This window comes from Ursus arctos, unplaced genomic scaffold (assembly GCF_023065955.2).
Source record: "Ursus arctos isolate Adak ecotype North America unplaced genomic scaffold, UrsArc2.0 scaffold_5, whole genome shotgun sequence".
NCBI classification, from domain to species: domain Eukaryota; kingdom Metazoa; phylum Chordata; class Mammalia; order Carnivora; family Ursidae; genus Ursus; species Ursus arctos.
The window spans coordinates 23,094,459-23,109,474 of record NW_026623067.1 but is presented as its reverse complement, the minus strand read 5'-3'; the positions used below and the strand labels follow the sequence as shown (position 1 = coordinate 23,109,474).

Here is a 15,016-nt window from a genome sequence, read left to right as displayed (position 1 = left end):
AGCTGAGTGTTGAAGATATCAAAAAGGTTGGTAGTTATAGCGGCTCATATAATTTACTTGGTATTTCCAACAGACTCCTTTTTCAGTGAAGGTTAAGAGGAATGAAGTCTGGAACGGTGTCAGGGTCTGTTACTCTCTTCAGCTTGATCAAGAATGAAAATATTTATTATTTTATTTGGAGGTACTGAATATTCTAATGAACATACCACAGAAGAATGGAAGATTTTGACTGGAATAACTAAGTTATTAACCTACCATGTAAACTGTATCTTTGGAAGTAATGTAACGATGTCTGTTAACAGTAAAACATCACTGTAGATTTTGCTCAGGATTAATGGGACAAGATAGGATGTGATATTACTATGAATTGCTCTTTCTCGAAAGTTTCTAAGTTATCTCTAACAAAAGCAACAGAAGTCCTATTTCTGCTTCAGTTTCTGTTTCTTAAGGGAGCATATATTATTTTGCATCTTCCAGGATTTTCTTTTCCTGTTCATCCAGTCTTTCTTATTAACCTATTATGTGTTAGGTACTCTTCTGAGTTCTAGGAGTCTAAAAATCAGTAATGCCTACAGTAGGCTTAAAGCTTCAGCTAAAAGAACTGGAAGCAAACATATCCTGAGCATACTCTGATGTATTAATTGTATCCAGTAAAGTGCTAGAGAGGACTCAGTTACACATACCATATGTGACTTCTCTGGGAGATGAAGCTGGTAAATTTAAGAGGGGCATCTTTAAAAACACTTTAAAAAAGAAAAACACTGATGCCAGTCACAACTTAAACTTTCGTTAGCATCAAGGATTATTAGATAACAGCCATCTGAACAAGATACAGTATAGGTAAGAAGGGTGCCAAAGACAAATTTCATTTTGCTTCAAATGTGCTTTCCGGTATCCTTGGTTATTCATCGAATCATGGGGAATTTTAGCATGGTACCATTCTTTGTCAGTTACGACCACAGATGATCGTACCTTTAATTTAAAATGAAAAACAAAGAAAAGGCAAAGAATAAATTAAATACATGCAAAGTCTAGGACTTTGGAGATAGAAGATGAGCAAAATCACAGGACTTAAAACAGAAGCACAAAAATACATTTTTTCCTAATTCCTAAATTGGGCACTGGTAATAGGGATAGGAGTAAAACAAGCAAAGAAAGTATTCGTTCTCTCCTTTACTCAAAAGATATATGTTCTTTGGTTTATGATGATTTCAGAAAGAACTTAACCTTCATTTAGTCATTTATAATGAAAGAGTTCAGCTTTTTTTGTCAACTAAAAAAAATTAATGGATCACAGCATCACCTACGTACATCTAGAAGCAAAAATTTCTTCTGATTAAAAATGCTTTTAAACGCTAACATGTTTACATACCCAAATAATTTGTTACTAAATACTTTCACAAGGAATATCATTTTATTACTGTAATCACAGAATCATAATTTCTGTACAGGAATGTATAAGTGAACATTAATCAATGCATTGATAATTCACTTCATAAAGAGGGGGAACATACTACAGAATGTACTGTAAAGAAAAAAATATTGTAAAATTTTCTGGCCTTGCAGTGCACCTTTTAGTGCAAGTATTTAAGACACAACAGTGTTCAATTCAGCAAAGTATTGCAGAATGTCATGCCACAGTCCGCTTAATTCAAAGAGGGTCAGGACATGCACCTTGTAATAAAATGTCAGAGTATAGATATATACATATATATATGTATATAAAAAAACCACATGTAATTCATAAAATATAGAGTGGTTTATTTAGATGGTTTTAAATGATTTCACTGTGGAATTCAGCATAACGGGAACAAACATCCAAGATCTTCGTAACAGAAATCTTGCTAGGCAATGGCTTTGGCTTCGGGCAGGAACGCCTCCCAGTATTTTATCAGCTGCAGATCATAACCAAAGATATTCTAATTATCTTTTTGTCATTTACATGCATATATTCCGTACAGCATTTAAAAATGTCTATACGAGCAGCGAAAAATGATAAACATTTACTGAAGTCTAGTTCTATGAGGAATCATTTAAATTTCCCTATCTGAAGTCTGTCAATATAATTCGTGTATAAATTATTTAAAATGTCAATTACTACTGGCTAATTTATTTTTGATGTAAATGATAAACATTTTTTAAAAATCTTGTAACAAGTCTTTGTTTATGCAAAATTGTATATAGAAACAGACGGTTAAATGTAAATTAAATGAGACTACCTTAAAAAAAACTGCGATGAACTTTCCAGTAGAAAGCGATAACATACCCTAATTCAGAGGATATTCACATTTTATGTTACTCTAGCCAAAAAACAATGAAAAAGGTGGAAGAAAAGTATTAGGCAAGAAAGGGACATGTGGTCTTCTTTTGAGAGTGGAAGGAATTTGCTGCCAGTGTTTCTTCCGTAGTCCACAGAATTAATGAAGGTATAAACTGAAGTTACATTTAAAACAATTCCTTTAAAAACAAATTCTTATAAATTATTTTATGAAGACTAAACATAATTTGAAGGTATCATGTCCTCTCTCAATTAAAAATCAATCTATTATATATTATATAAGGATTTTAATTAAAATCCATGGTCTTCTGTTCTCTAGTTAAGGAGACAAATGCCATCTGTGCCATACCATCACCACCAACCACAAACAAAATAAAACAAAAATCACAATATAACCCCCCCCAACCCTAAAATAGCCAGTTTTTAATTTAAGTTCTGTTATGGAAGAGAACTTACTCTAAGAATTTACTCAAACAGGTGTGTGATCACTAGGGACATAAAACTAGGAAGACAAAAAAAGGGAAATGCTATTCACAAGTTTCTGCTCGCCTTAATCTTGGAAAAATGTTATCTCAATTGGAGTTCAGGAGCAGAGGCAGATACGACCTCCTGAGAATTTCCAATTTAACTATCATGTTTTCCTCTGCGGTCATCAGTTTTCTCTACTCCATTTCTTACTCCTCCTCATGTTTAAAAACTCCTTTCACTGACATCTTTTAAAATGAAAAAGTACACCAAAAGTTCTAGAAGAAGTTTGTAAGTTATAAAATAAGTTATAAAAAATGAGCTTACCTGTTGTTGTGTTTGTACTAATGATTCTAAGTATTTGATAATAACAGTTTTAAAATCTTTCACTCGTTCTTTCTGTAGTACACAAAGAAAGTCCATCAGTACAAAACTCTGGTTTTACTACAAAATCACAGCAAAAAATGATGTTACTATACTCACTTCAAATCTTCCCACTTCTTTTCGAATTGTTTTAGAGATCTGTTCAAAATCTCTTTCTCCTTGCTGTACTTTCGCCTCCCACTAACAGAAACAAACAAAAATGCACACATTTTTAATTCTTGTAAGGAAAATATTATAGAACTAGCTGTCGCGATCACTCAATGTCTGTAAACCCTGAGGAAGCTCAATATTGGCAAAGCCCAATTTAGGATCATTCAAACTTCTACCTAGCTTTTCAATACTAGAAATGCCTATCAGCTTAATTTTCATTAATATTTCACTGTCAGATATACTCAAGATTAGGATATTCTAGTACTTAATCAATTACCATCTCCACAGCTTAACTGAATACGACTAAGACAGATGAGAAGATTTTGAGTATAAAATTCACTACCAATTTAGCAGTGTTGGGGTAGTTTTACCACTTCTTTTTGATATCATTAAAGATTCCCTAATGTATCAACAACATTCTGCCAAGTTCAAGAATACATGTTCACAATTTATATGCCCATGGAAATACTTTAAATTAAGAAAACTGTACGACAAACATTTAAAAACATTTTTTAATAGTAAAATGTTCGGATTAAAAAAAAAGTGGAATTAGGGTCTACGAAGACCTACTGGTAAACATTAAGTTCAGTACAGAAACAACAAAACGTTATGATTAGTGACCAATGGAGTAGCTAAAATAAAATAACTGAAGACTTAAAGCAATGAAATGGTATTTTCCCACTATGTAACCAAAACAGTGGTACATACTCTTCAAAGAGCTGGTACATTTACTTTTAGTAATATAAAGGTCGTCCTACCTCTTCAATTTCCTTATTGAAGCATGGCAAAAAAAGTGTATAAATTATAATAAACTTATACAAATCTACTAAAATACCATATATAGTACATATATATGGGGGATAATGTTGCTTGGAACACTAAACGTGGGGCAAGTCTATGCTCTAAAACTACTCTTAGACCTAAAATAAGTAATTATCCAAAATCAAATTGACCATCTCGAAATAACTGTGTAATTATTAATTAAAGGTTAATTTAAATCTTTTCCTTGTATGCTTCTTTATTCCATTCCATAATCTTGTGGAAATAACAAAGGGCTCTGGAAAATTTAAATGATCAAAACGTTAAAGTAATTCTAACACAGTTCATAAAATTATGGAAAAATGGCTAGTGTTGAATGGTTCAGAAAAAAATTTATGAAAAATTATGCATATATGAATGACTCATGGAAAATTTGAGTAAAGTGATAGTAAAGCATTTTGTATTAATCACCTCTCTTATTTCATTTTTAGCTTGCTGTATTTTATCTGGTTTGTTAGCAACCATCATTTTTGCCTCAGTTTCACGTTTTTTGAGCAAAGTAATTTGAGCATCTTCCCACTTCTGCCAGCACTTCATTCGATGGTCAAACACACCCTATAAGTGAATGACATAATGCTAGTAAGTGACAGTTAACACTGAAATACTTTCAAAACACCAGAAGTGCTGTGATCCTGAAAACAAACACAAAGAAACACTATTCTCATACACTGGGATTAATGAAAATAAACATGCCGATATAAAAGAAACATCCACTTTCATTTGCTTAAAGACAAAAAAAAAAAGGCTCCTGTGACTGGTTGAAACAGAACAGCTCTGAATATACAAACAAAACACACACACACATACCACACCTATCTAGCAGGCAGGACCAAATTAAGAACTGGACAAAAAGACTGTAACAGACCAAGTCAACCAAATCCACTAATTCTTTCAAGGGGTTTGGCAGAAAAAGAGCAGGTTGATGCAAAAAATAAATAAAATGTGAACATGAGCGTAATTAGAATCTCTGGAGAAAAGGGGATGGAGAGGAGGGGAGAAATTCAATAGTAAATCCTAATTTGATGCTGGGGATACATTTGTATCATGTTAGTATCTGCTAACTGAACACGTGAAGCAAGCATTAACAAACTGCGTGTACCAGAAAGCACCAAACCAGAGTTACTTTCATTATTCTAAACAACGTTCTGGATCAAGAAACAGTAAATAAATACATGTTCTTATAAAGACTTGTTGAAGAGAAAAGTATGTATATAATTTATTTTTAAAATGTGAGCTTTTGGGGCGCCTGGGTGGCTCAGTCGGTTAAGTGTCTGCCTTGGGCTCAGGTCATGATCTCAGGGCCCTGGGACTGAGCCCTGCGTCGAGGCTCCCTACTCAACAGGGGGTCTGCTTTTCCCTCTCCCTCCCCCAACTCATGTTCTCTTTCTCTTGCTCACTCGCTCACACACTCTCTCAAATAAATAACATCTTTAAAAACAACGTACGCTTTGGAACAAATCAAATTCGGATTCAAATACTAGCTTTGTCACTCTGTGATCCTGGGTAAATTAATTCTTATAAGCCATAGTTTCCCGAAATATAGAAGGAAGAAAATGAGATCTATATTAGTGGATTGGAAATCAAATGAAAAATATGTAGCACAATGACTGAACCTAGCGATGTTTAATAATTAGCAGGTACTATCATGGATGACTTCTAAACACAAACATATAAATTAGAGTTGATTAACTCAAGATTTCTACTAAAAGCGCAAATAGTAACAACATGGTAACACAGAAAAAAAAAAACCATAATCAGATTGCATTCATATCATACTGTGTATTTTTAAAATGTGGGGAATAGCACTGAAAACTTCACCAGAAACCAGTTATTTTTTTCCAAAGACTATGCATATTTCTTATTAACCGGGATAAAAGATATCCTGGGCAAACTGGTAAATCAAAGCACCTTACCTATCGGTACTTAAATCCACTTTGTTAGTTTTCATTTGTTGTCTCATGTAATTTCTCTTCTCACATTACTAAGTACATCTTACTGTCCCCTTTGTCTGCTTTTCTTATAGTTTGCTTAAGACATTTCTTATTATAAATTAATTCTGCTTCAGCCACATTAACTTGAGACAAAATCACAAAAATAACAAAAATAATACAGCTACCATAACTAGATTCAGAAAGTCGCTACCATTTAAAACAAATGCTCACCCTGTGAAGATGCTAGTCTGCTCTAGTAGAACTGGTCACTCGTCTAAGGGGGACAGACTGACACTGATGATCCACCTTGGACCTCCATCCCCCTGCCAGTTTATGTTATACGTTTGTGTGCGAACTGGTCTAGCTTAGACACGGCTGCAGCTGTGGAACATATTTCCTGGCCCATCAAGAACTGGAATTTTAATTTTAATTACTATCACATTCCAATTCAGTGAATGTGAAGGTATGTGGCTCAGCTTCCTGGAGTCCTGAAAGGATGCTGATTACTTAGAGCCAAACAACGAGGCTTTTCCACTCCTTGGGGAACCCATCTACTGGGCTGGTTTAAAAAATATTTGATACGTTTTATATATTTAGATTCCCTGTGAGAATTCTTTTTATCAAGAGTTCTAGTGCTAAACACATTGAAAACCATTATCTTCAATCCCTGACCCTACTCTAGTGGTTCACAGAAGGCCAACACATGAGAATGCATGCAACGAGTTTGCTATTTAATATGTTAGGTAACAGTGCTACCCAAAATATGGAGTCCTGAATGTGAGAGGCCATGCACTGTACAAAGAGGAAAGCAGGAGTTTCCTGGATAGAAGGCCAGGCCTAGGTAATACTGTAAATGGCTGAAATTTACCTTTCTTTAGGGCCTAAATTTTGATTTGTCTTAGTTCCTTCCCTGTTTTGGCTCTATACTCTAATTCTCAAAGTACTCTTAGTTTCAAATTTATTATCAGAAAAGTATTTTCAGACACCTGGGTGGCACAGTTGGTTGAGCATCTGACTCTTGGTTTCAGCTCAGGTCATGATCTCAGGGTCGTGAGATCGAGCCCCACATCAGGATCTGCACTCAGCAAGTAGTCTGCTTGAGTTTCTCTCTCCCTCTTCCTCTATCCCCACCTCTCACTGTGCTTGGGCTGGCACTTGCTTTCTCAAATAAATAAATAAATAAATAAATACTTTTTAAAAAGTAAGGTATTTTCAATATGGATAAAAACAAATGGCTAAGTAGTATTAAAGAGCTATTAGAAATATCTAAGACTAAACACAAGAGAAAACTGGGCAAAGGACATGAAGAGTTCACAGATACCAAAAAGAAATACAAATGGCTTTTCATCTGTACAGATGCTTAAATTCACACTAAACCAAAGAAATTTAAACTTATACAAAAAAATACTTCCATCATGCGGTGGGAGAAGGAGCACATATGTGGATGGGAGTAGAAAGAAGTATAATCTCTTTGGACAGTAATATGAGAATATTTATTGAAATTTAAAATTCATATACCCTTTGGACAAGCAACTTCACTTCTAGGTATTTTATGCCCAAAGAGTTATTTTCAAAGAACAATATTTACAACTAAACTGATTAAATAATTTATGGTACTTTTACATGCTATCTAATAGAATACCATGCAAACATTAAAAAGAATTAACATATCAACATATGCTAACATGGACACCTCTCTAAAATGTAATGGGTGGAAAAAGTAGGCAAAGAACAGTGCATATAGTATCTTCCTTCTTCAAGAAGGAAGAGATGGAGGGAGGGTGGGAGAGAGAGAGAGAGAGCTGAGAAGAAAAAAAGAGAAAATTAGCTTCATACACATGCACAGCTAATTCTGTAAAGACACACAACAATGTAACAGCATTTGACTAAGGAAAGAGAGACTAGCGGTCTTGGGTAGCGAACTTGACCTTTTTGAGCTTTTGGATTTATTATGTCCATGTACCACTTTTTCAAATACAAATGAATCAGTTTAAAACTAAAACCAAACCAAACATAAAGAGCACAAAAATTCCTGTCACGCTATTCCGTAATTTCTCAACCCCTTGGTGCAGCTGACCTGGGCTAGGTTTCAGCAGGAAACACAAAGCCAACATGAAAGAGCTTAGTCTACCTCAAGGTATAACCAGAGCACAGCTCTTTAACTTTCTTTTATCAATGAGCCACTAATTCAGTTCTTCCCGAACTCTGTTCCATTTACATAAAAAGATATTAAATGGAAAAGAACTCCTGCTCATATGAACTTGGAAGTCTCTGGATTAAACAAAGTTTAGTGTTTTGTTTTTTTACTTGCAGACAGCTCTCAGCATTTTAATGCTCTATGAATCTGTAAGACAGGGATACTGTATATTATCTCCCAAACTCAGTTGATCATGGTACCTCTTTTACTGTCACTGTTATTCTGGGAAACATGAATCTAAGTATAATTTCTGAGAATGTAAAAATACACAGCAGGAAGATTTAGGCACCATGAAGAACTCAAGGAAGATTGCAAAATAAAGCTTACTTTCACTGCAGCAATAAGACGAATGTAGTCACTAAGTAGTTCTGAAAACATATAAAAGTCAGCAAAAGCTTGTTCTTGATGTAACTGGTCTATCTTCTCCTCCACCTCTGCAAGCTGAGACAAAGCTCTAGATAAAGCAGTGTGGTCCTCAGAGTTTCCTAACATGGCAGCACTTTTAGCAAAGGCAGCTGTGTTGGCTGAAAGTTCTGAAACAAAAAAGTATTCACTTTTAGTGTGCACTAGTATAGTTTTTAAATATTGAAATGGTTTTTCTACCTTCCCTCTAAATTTTATCAGTTCGTGTATCATTCAAATAATTATTCTAAAATAATTAACATAAAACAACCAGTTATTAAAATGCCTTTGGCATAAATGCCAACTCCTCAGCGCTCTACTGCAAGTTAAGAAGAACATTATAGGAAAATTAAGAAGAACCACTGCCTATATTCTCAGGGGGAGGAACTATGTTTAATAATTTAATATAATAATCTGCCTCCCCATTCTTCCTAAAGCGCTCACTGCTTTTTTTGTATTCCTGCAAAAGAAAAAAGATTTTTAATACGGAAAGCAATGGGAATACTTACAATCAATTTATACATTTTTTGGCCTTTAAACGTTTATATGAAATTGAAATTCATGTCTATAATTTTTAATGAAAATATTATTTAGCTAATAAGAGAAAAGCCAGGTAAAAGTATACATACAATTCCTAGAAATCTTATTCTTTTTTTGTGTACAACAATGCTTGAACAATTCTCAGCAGAAATACTAAAAATTTCTAAAAGAGATTTTTGAACATTATTTCAGATACTTTGAATAAAGAAAAACAGATGTTTACAGATTACATAATGTCAATGATTAAGAATACATTGCCTAGAAACTGCTCGACATTATGTAACATTCTCTAAGAACCATAAAGCCATTTCCTAAGAGGTAGAGTACAAATGGCAAGAGCTATTATAAATTATTTTCAATAATGAGTGTACTGGTATATTTCTGTAATTGCCTTACTGAAATGGATTACTGGTCATGGCACCTACTAAATTACTTATTAGGTATTTTAGAAATCTAACATTAAAATCCTATATTCTTAAAAAAACAATAAACATCTCATGATAGAACTAAAATATGGCATCTTAAATTTTCTATCAATTTTTAACAAACTTCCTCTCCCAAGCCGTTCCAATATAGCTGTTCAAAAATGAAGAAAATAATTCAGAGTTTTCTATGAAATACAGGTACACAAAAAATTTTTAAAGATAAATTTCAAATATAAAACTGATTATCAGTTACTAATAAGACATCTTCATTCATTAAACTGTAAGCATGTTTAACAAAGAGTTATTAATCAAATGTACAGTTTTAACCCAAAATTCAAAATATATTTTTATAAGCTCAGGATTTTCCTACTTTTCAACTACAAGTGAGGCTAAAGTAGAACAAAAAACATTAACAAGATTCAAATAGAAAACATTCTCTTAAACTATTGCTCTCTCTCTTCTATAGTAAGCCCAGAATGTTCATTTTAATAAAATTTAAATAAAATATTTGAATTAACACACAGTATTAAACACATAAATAACAAGGCAAACACACCTTTTCTATGACAGACCAAAGCTTCGACGCTAGCATGAAGTTTCCTAAGTTGCTGATCCAGATTTTCAAATTGCTGCTGCTTTTCTTCAAACCACTAAGAAAAAAAATGAAAAATGGAGCTAATTTAGCAAGAACAAACCACTGTAAATTAGGTTACCAATAGCAAGGCACATGCCTTGTTTTAAAGCAACAAATTAACCATGTATAACCATGGTAGTCAACTGATGTGGCTGAGAACTAAACTCAATAAGCAAATTAATATCCTATTTTCTACTTGTAGAGCTTTAAAATGCAATTGTTGGGCTCATTAATTCATCTCATTATTCAAGTCGAAAAATCAGCTCTTACTGCATCCGATTCATTCATCTTGATTGTCATTTTGTTGACAGCGTCGGCAGCCTTGTTCACCATCCTCAATATTCCTGCTCCACTCAGAGCCTGTGTGTTAACTGCTCTAGGCAGCTGGAATTGAATGACAAATAAGGGCAAACAAACCGGTTAAAAGCCTGGAGGTTTAACTGGGCACAAAAGGGACTGCATACCCCCACCAAAAAAAAAAAAAAAAAAAAAAAAAGGAAAGGAAAAGGAAAAGAAAAAAAGGTTGTATTTTCTTCACTCTCATACATTTAAATAGTGAGATCTAATTTCTCAAATACACTACTTGTACACTCTCAAAGGAAAACTTAAAAAATAGACTTTCCATTTGCTTTTCTTCTGCACGTTTACATTTAGATGGAACAACACTCTGTTTGTCAAAATATATTAAGAAATTGCCAAGTACCTTAACACTGGCCACCTGTTTGCTTGCAGAAATAAACTTGTTTATAAGGAAAGAAGAACAAAGTCTTGAGAAAAATCTCCTTATGCTCAGTTAGGACAGTGTGATTCTGTATTTTTCAAAAATTCTGGGATTCAAATAAATTTTCTTAAAACGTTCAAAGGGTAGTAATTAAAACTCTAAACTGTGACAAGTCCCAAATGCACCAAACATCTCAAATGTAAGGAGTGGCACAGTTATAATTTAAGCTCTTTTAAGCCACAAATCTGCATTTCAGAACGCCAGTAAGAATATTATAAGGTAGACATACAAACGCATTCAAATGTCTCTAAAACGAGTCCCGAATAAACTTATTTCAATGTAATGCCTAAAGCAAAAACTCGGACACTGAGAATTAGACTTATAAATCATTCTTCTAAATGTGACTTAAAATTTTTGAAAAAGAAACTGATCATCCTACAATTGTCATTGCAAAGAAGATATGTTGCTAGTAATTTAAATAATTAAAGCTAATTAAAACAGTAAGCCAAAAAAACCACTTTATTCCACTTACTGATCCAACTATTTACTGAACATGTATTTTTATAAAAATTATTAAAATGACAAACATAAATAATGAGAACATTCATATCATATAAAAATTTAAAGTAGAAACAGTACCTCTGAACTTTCCAGGAACTGCCTTAAATCAGGATCCTGTAGTAAAGTTGGATGCTTTACTGTTCTTTGAAGATACCTAGATTTAAGAATAAAATTTCTCCTTTATCAATACCATCTTATTTTAAATCTTATTTTAACAGAATAAAAATAAAAAATAAAAATTTGGTAAAACAATATCCTCAATCTGCCTTCACATTAATTTATTTAGACTCTTAAAAGCAATTTAAGGATTAAAAAGCTTTTTATCTTTTGCAAATTCATAATTATGTAAAAAAGAGACACGGTAGGTCATGTAGGTGGGGGATATAGGAGAGGTTGAATAACTTACCAAACTTCACACTGCAAAGTATTAACAGTTGTGAAAGGGTCTATGAGTTTGTTGAATAATTTTATCTTTGAGTGGAGTCACCATGTTCCCAGCTATTATTTCAGAGTCCCAACACACATCACTATATATACTCCAATCAATTATTTTTGTTATTCCTATTACCAAAACAGAGAAAAGTCTACCAGTTTTTTTCCTTGTCAGCAGATTAAAATTATCAAATCAGCTTTGATCCTTATTTGACAAGGGCTAAATTTTCCTTAAAATTCTATTTTTAAAGAGGTTTTGCTAAAAGTTTATGTTTTTCTTATATAACACCACATAAAATAAAAATAAGAAGTAAACAGAAACACCATTATTAATCACTATCATCCCAACTTTAGTTGTTTTCCCATAGAAAACAGAAAAGCCCAAATTTCCATCATCCAAAAAAAATTAACATTCTTTCATGAAAAGAAAAATGTCCACTATTTAATGATTCTTGATTGCTTATCTAATCCCATTTTTTTTTATTTTATTTATGTATTTGACAGAGACAGAGTCAGCAAGAGAGAGAGCACAAGCAGGGGGAATAGGAGGGGGAGAAGCCGGCTTCCCATGAAGCAGGGAGCCCGATGTGGGGCTCGATCCGAGGACCCTGGGATCATGACCTGAGCCGAAGGCAGACGCTTAACTGAGCCACCCAGGCCCCTCTAATCCCATTTTTCAAAAAAAATATTCTTTCCTTAATGATTACATGTGTATTTCAATTACAGTATTTTACCTCACAGTTAAATATATTCTATTTCTGCAGAACAAATATAATCGGTAATTTCTTCTACCTCGTATAAGATTATAAAATATGCCTAAAGTTTCTGAAAAACATTGGTAACCTTCTACAAAGTCAAATTCTATACAATGGGTAAGATAACTATTTTATCCTGGCTTACATGTTAACTTCTGTTTCTACACATTTAAATAAATTAAACTTCAAGTCATTAACCCACATATGAAAACATTATCACAGAAATAGAGCATTTAATATATATGTGCAAGACAACTCCACTGTGGCTTAAAAATATATATACTGCCTATAGTATCAGGGTAAAAACGAGATGCAACATGAACACTAATTTTGTGTTGGTATCTTTCTACTGGAATTTTACTTACAATTTTATTTTATTTTATTTTTTTAAAGATTTTATTTATTTATTCAACAGAGACAGAGACAGCCAGTGAGAAAGGGAACACAAGCAGGGGGAGTGGGAGAGGAAGAAGCAGGCTCATAGCAGAGGAGCCTGATGTGGGGCTCGATCCCAGAACGCCGGGATCACGCCCTGAGCCGAAGGCAGATGCTTAACCGCTGTGCCACCCAGGTGCCCCCCTTTTTTTTTTTTTTTTTTAAAGATTACTTACAATTTTAAAACAAGTTCTCCAATACTATTATTTACTTGTGTAGAATGCGTACTTGTGAGAGCAGTTTGCGTAAGTTGTTCGTTGAAGACAAAACATGTTATACCCAAACTTGGAACATCCCAGTATTCCAAACCTAAATATAATTACCTAATACCACTTATATTCTAAAACAGCTTTCCAAAGTGAGTTCTGTGGAATACTAGCCTCACGCAGTATTCCAGAAAAAGAATGGTTCTCTAATCAAGAAAGTCTGAAATATATTACATACATATTCCTCTGAGCCATAATGGACAGCAGCATGTTAAGCACTGTGCGAAGACCTACAGGAAATAAACCTGGTTTAACTTTGTTAAACCTTATGTTAGCAAGACTCAATCGTCGACAGATTTCCCTTTTTTCACCCTACCACATACTAGTGTTCTGAGGAATCATTATGGAAAATAGTATAGAGAAAGACAGCAAAACTTTACTTCTTAAGGGTTACACAGAAGAAAACAGCAATCGACCATTTCTTTAAAAGTACTAAATTTACATAATGTTAAAATTAAGAACAGAAACATTAAAGATTTTTTGTTCTAGAGATAATACCCTTTTAATGTTTTTTCTAGGAGTATTGAGTATGTACACACACAAACTCACAATACTTTGGTTTTCACAAAGATATTAATTACACCATTATGCTTGTAGTCGTGTATCCTTTTACACAAAATAGTACGTTGTAGATAACTTTCTGTAGCATTAAATATTATTCTCTAATGCCACTTGAATTTACATGAAATTCTATCATATAGATATACTACAATGCTGTTATTTTTTAATACTACAATGACCACTACATTTATAATTTGCAAAGTACTACCATATTTCAATGGAACTTTATTCTTCAAATCGTATGTTTATCTAGTAAGTTTACTGTGCTTTTCTCAATAGCACATTTTAAATGAAAATTCCCTTCTTAAGTGGTTTGTGTTTTTAAATCAGACAACAAAGGAATGGATTTGCATTTTTTCTCCCTTTACATCAATCTTAATATCATTATCAGTATCAGCATTTCTTACAAGCCATGAAACTATCCTTCAGCTTCATAATCCTTATGCTCGTACCAATGAATATTTTTTCATTTTTCATTAAGTTTTTAATTTTAATTCCATTATAGTTAACATACAGTGTTATAATACTTTCAAGTGTACAATGTAACGATTCGACAATTCTCTACATTATCCAGCGTTCATCATAATTAAAAGTCCTCTTTAATTCCTATCACCTATTTCACCCATTCCTCCACCTACCTCCCCTCTGCTAACCATTAGTTAGTTGTACAGTGTATAATATTAGTTTCAGGTGTACAATTCAGTGATTCAATACTTCCATACTTAGGACAAGTACACTGCTTAATTCCTCAACTATTTAAACCATGAGCCCATCCGCACCCCCTCTGGTATCCATCAGTTTGTTCTCTACAGTTAAGAGTCTATTTCTTGGTTCCTCTCTTTGCTTTCCCCCTTGCTTGTTTTGTTTCTTAAATTCCACATATGAGTGAAATCATATGGGATTTGTCTTTCTCTGACTTATTTCGCTTAGCATAATATTCTCTGGCTTCATCCACATGATTGCAAACGGCAAGATGTCATTCTTTTCAACAGCTGAGTAATATTCCATCACACACACACACACACACACACACACACACACACACACACACTTTCTTTAT

General features: G+C 33.4%; 1 protein-coding gene across 4 annotated transcripts in view; it reads right to left on the bottom strand.

The window, feature by feature from the left end:
• Positions 1 to 1,395: 1,395 nt before the first annotated feature.
• The window catches only part of SNX2 (sorting nexin 2), a 94,808-nt gene continuing 81,187 nt past the window's right edge, over positions 1,396 to 15,016 (bottom strand). For 3 of the 4 annotated variants that reach the window (XM_057307456.1, XM_026507834.4, XM_057307455.1), the window contains exons 8-15: positions 11,586 to 11,661; positions 10,496 to 10,609; positions 10,148 to 10,241; positions 8,552 to 8,757; positions 4,508 to 4,651; positions 3,227 to 3,307; positions 3,071 to 3,142; positions 1,396 to 1,895 (exon numbers count right to left, since the gene is read on the bottom strand). In XM_057307456.1, coding sequence (XP_057163439.1) covers positions 1,845 to 1,895; positions 3,071 to 3,142; positions 3,227 to 3,307; positions 4,508 to 4,651; positions 8,552 to 8,757; positions 10,148 to 10,241; positions 10,496 to 10,609; positions 11,586 to 11,661 — 838 coding nt within the window. In that variant the 3' untranslated portion in view covers positions 1,396 to 1,844. Of the gene's footprint in view, positions 3,143 to 3,226; positions 3,308 to 4,507; positions 4,652 to 8,551; positions 8,758 to 10,147; positions 10,242 to 10,495; positions 10,610 to 11,585; positions 11,662 to 15,016 lie in introns of all 4 variants that reach the window. The other variant, XM_057307454.1, reaches the window with a different exon arrangement.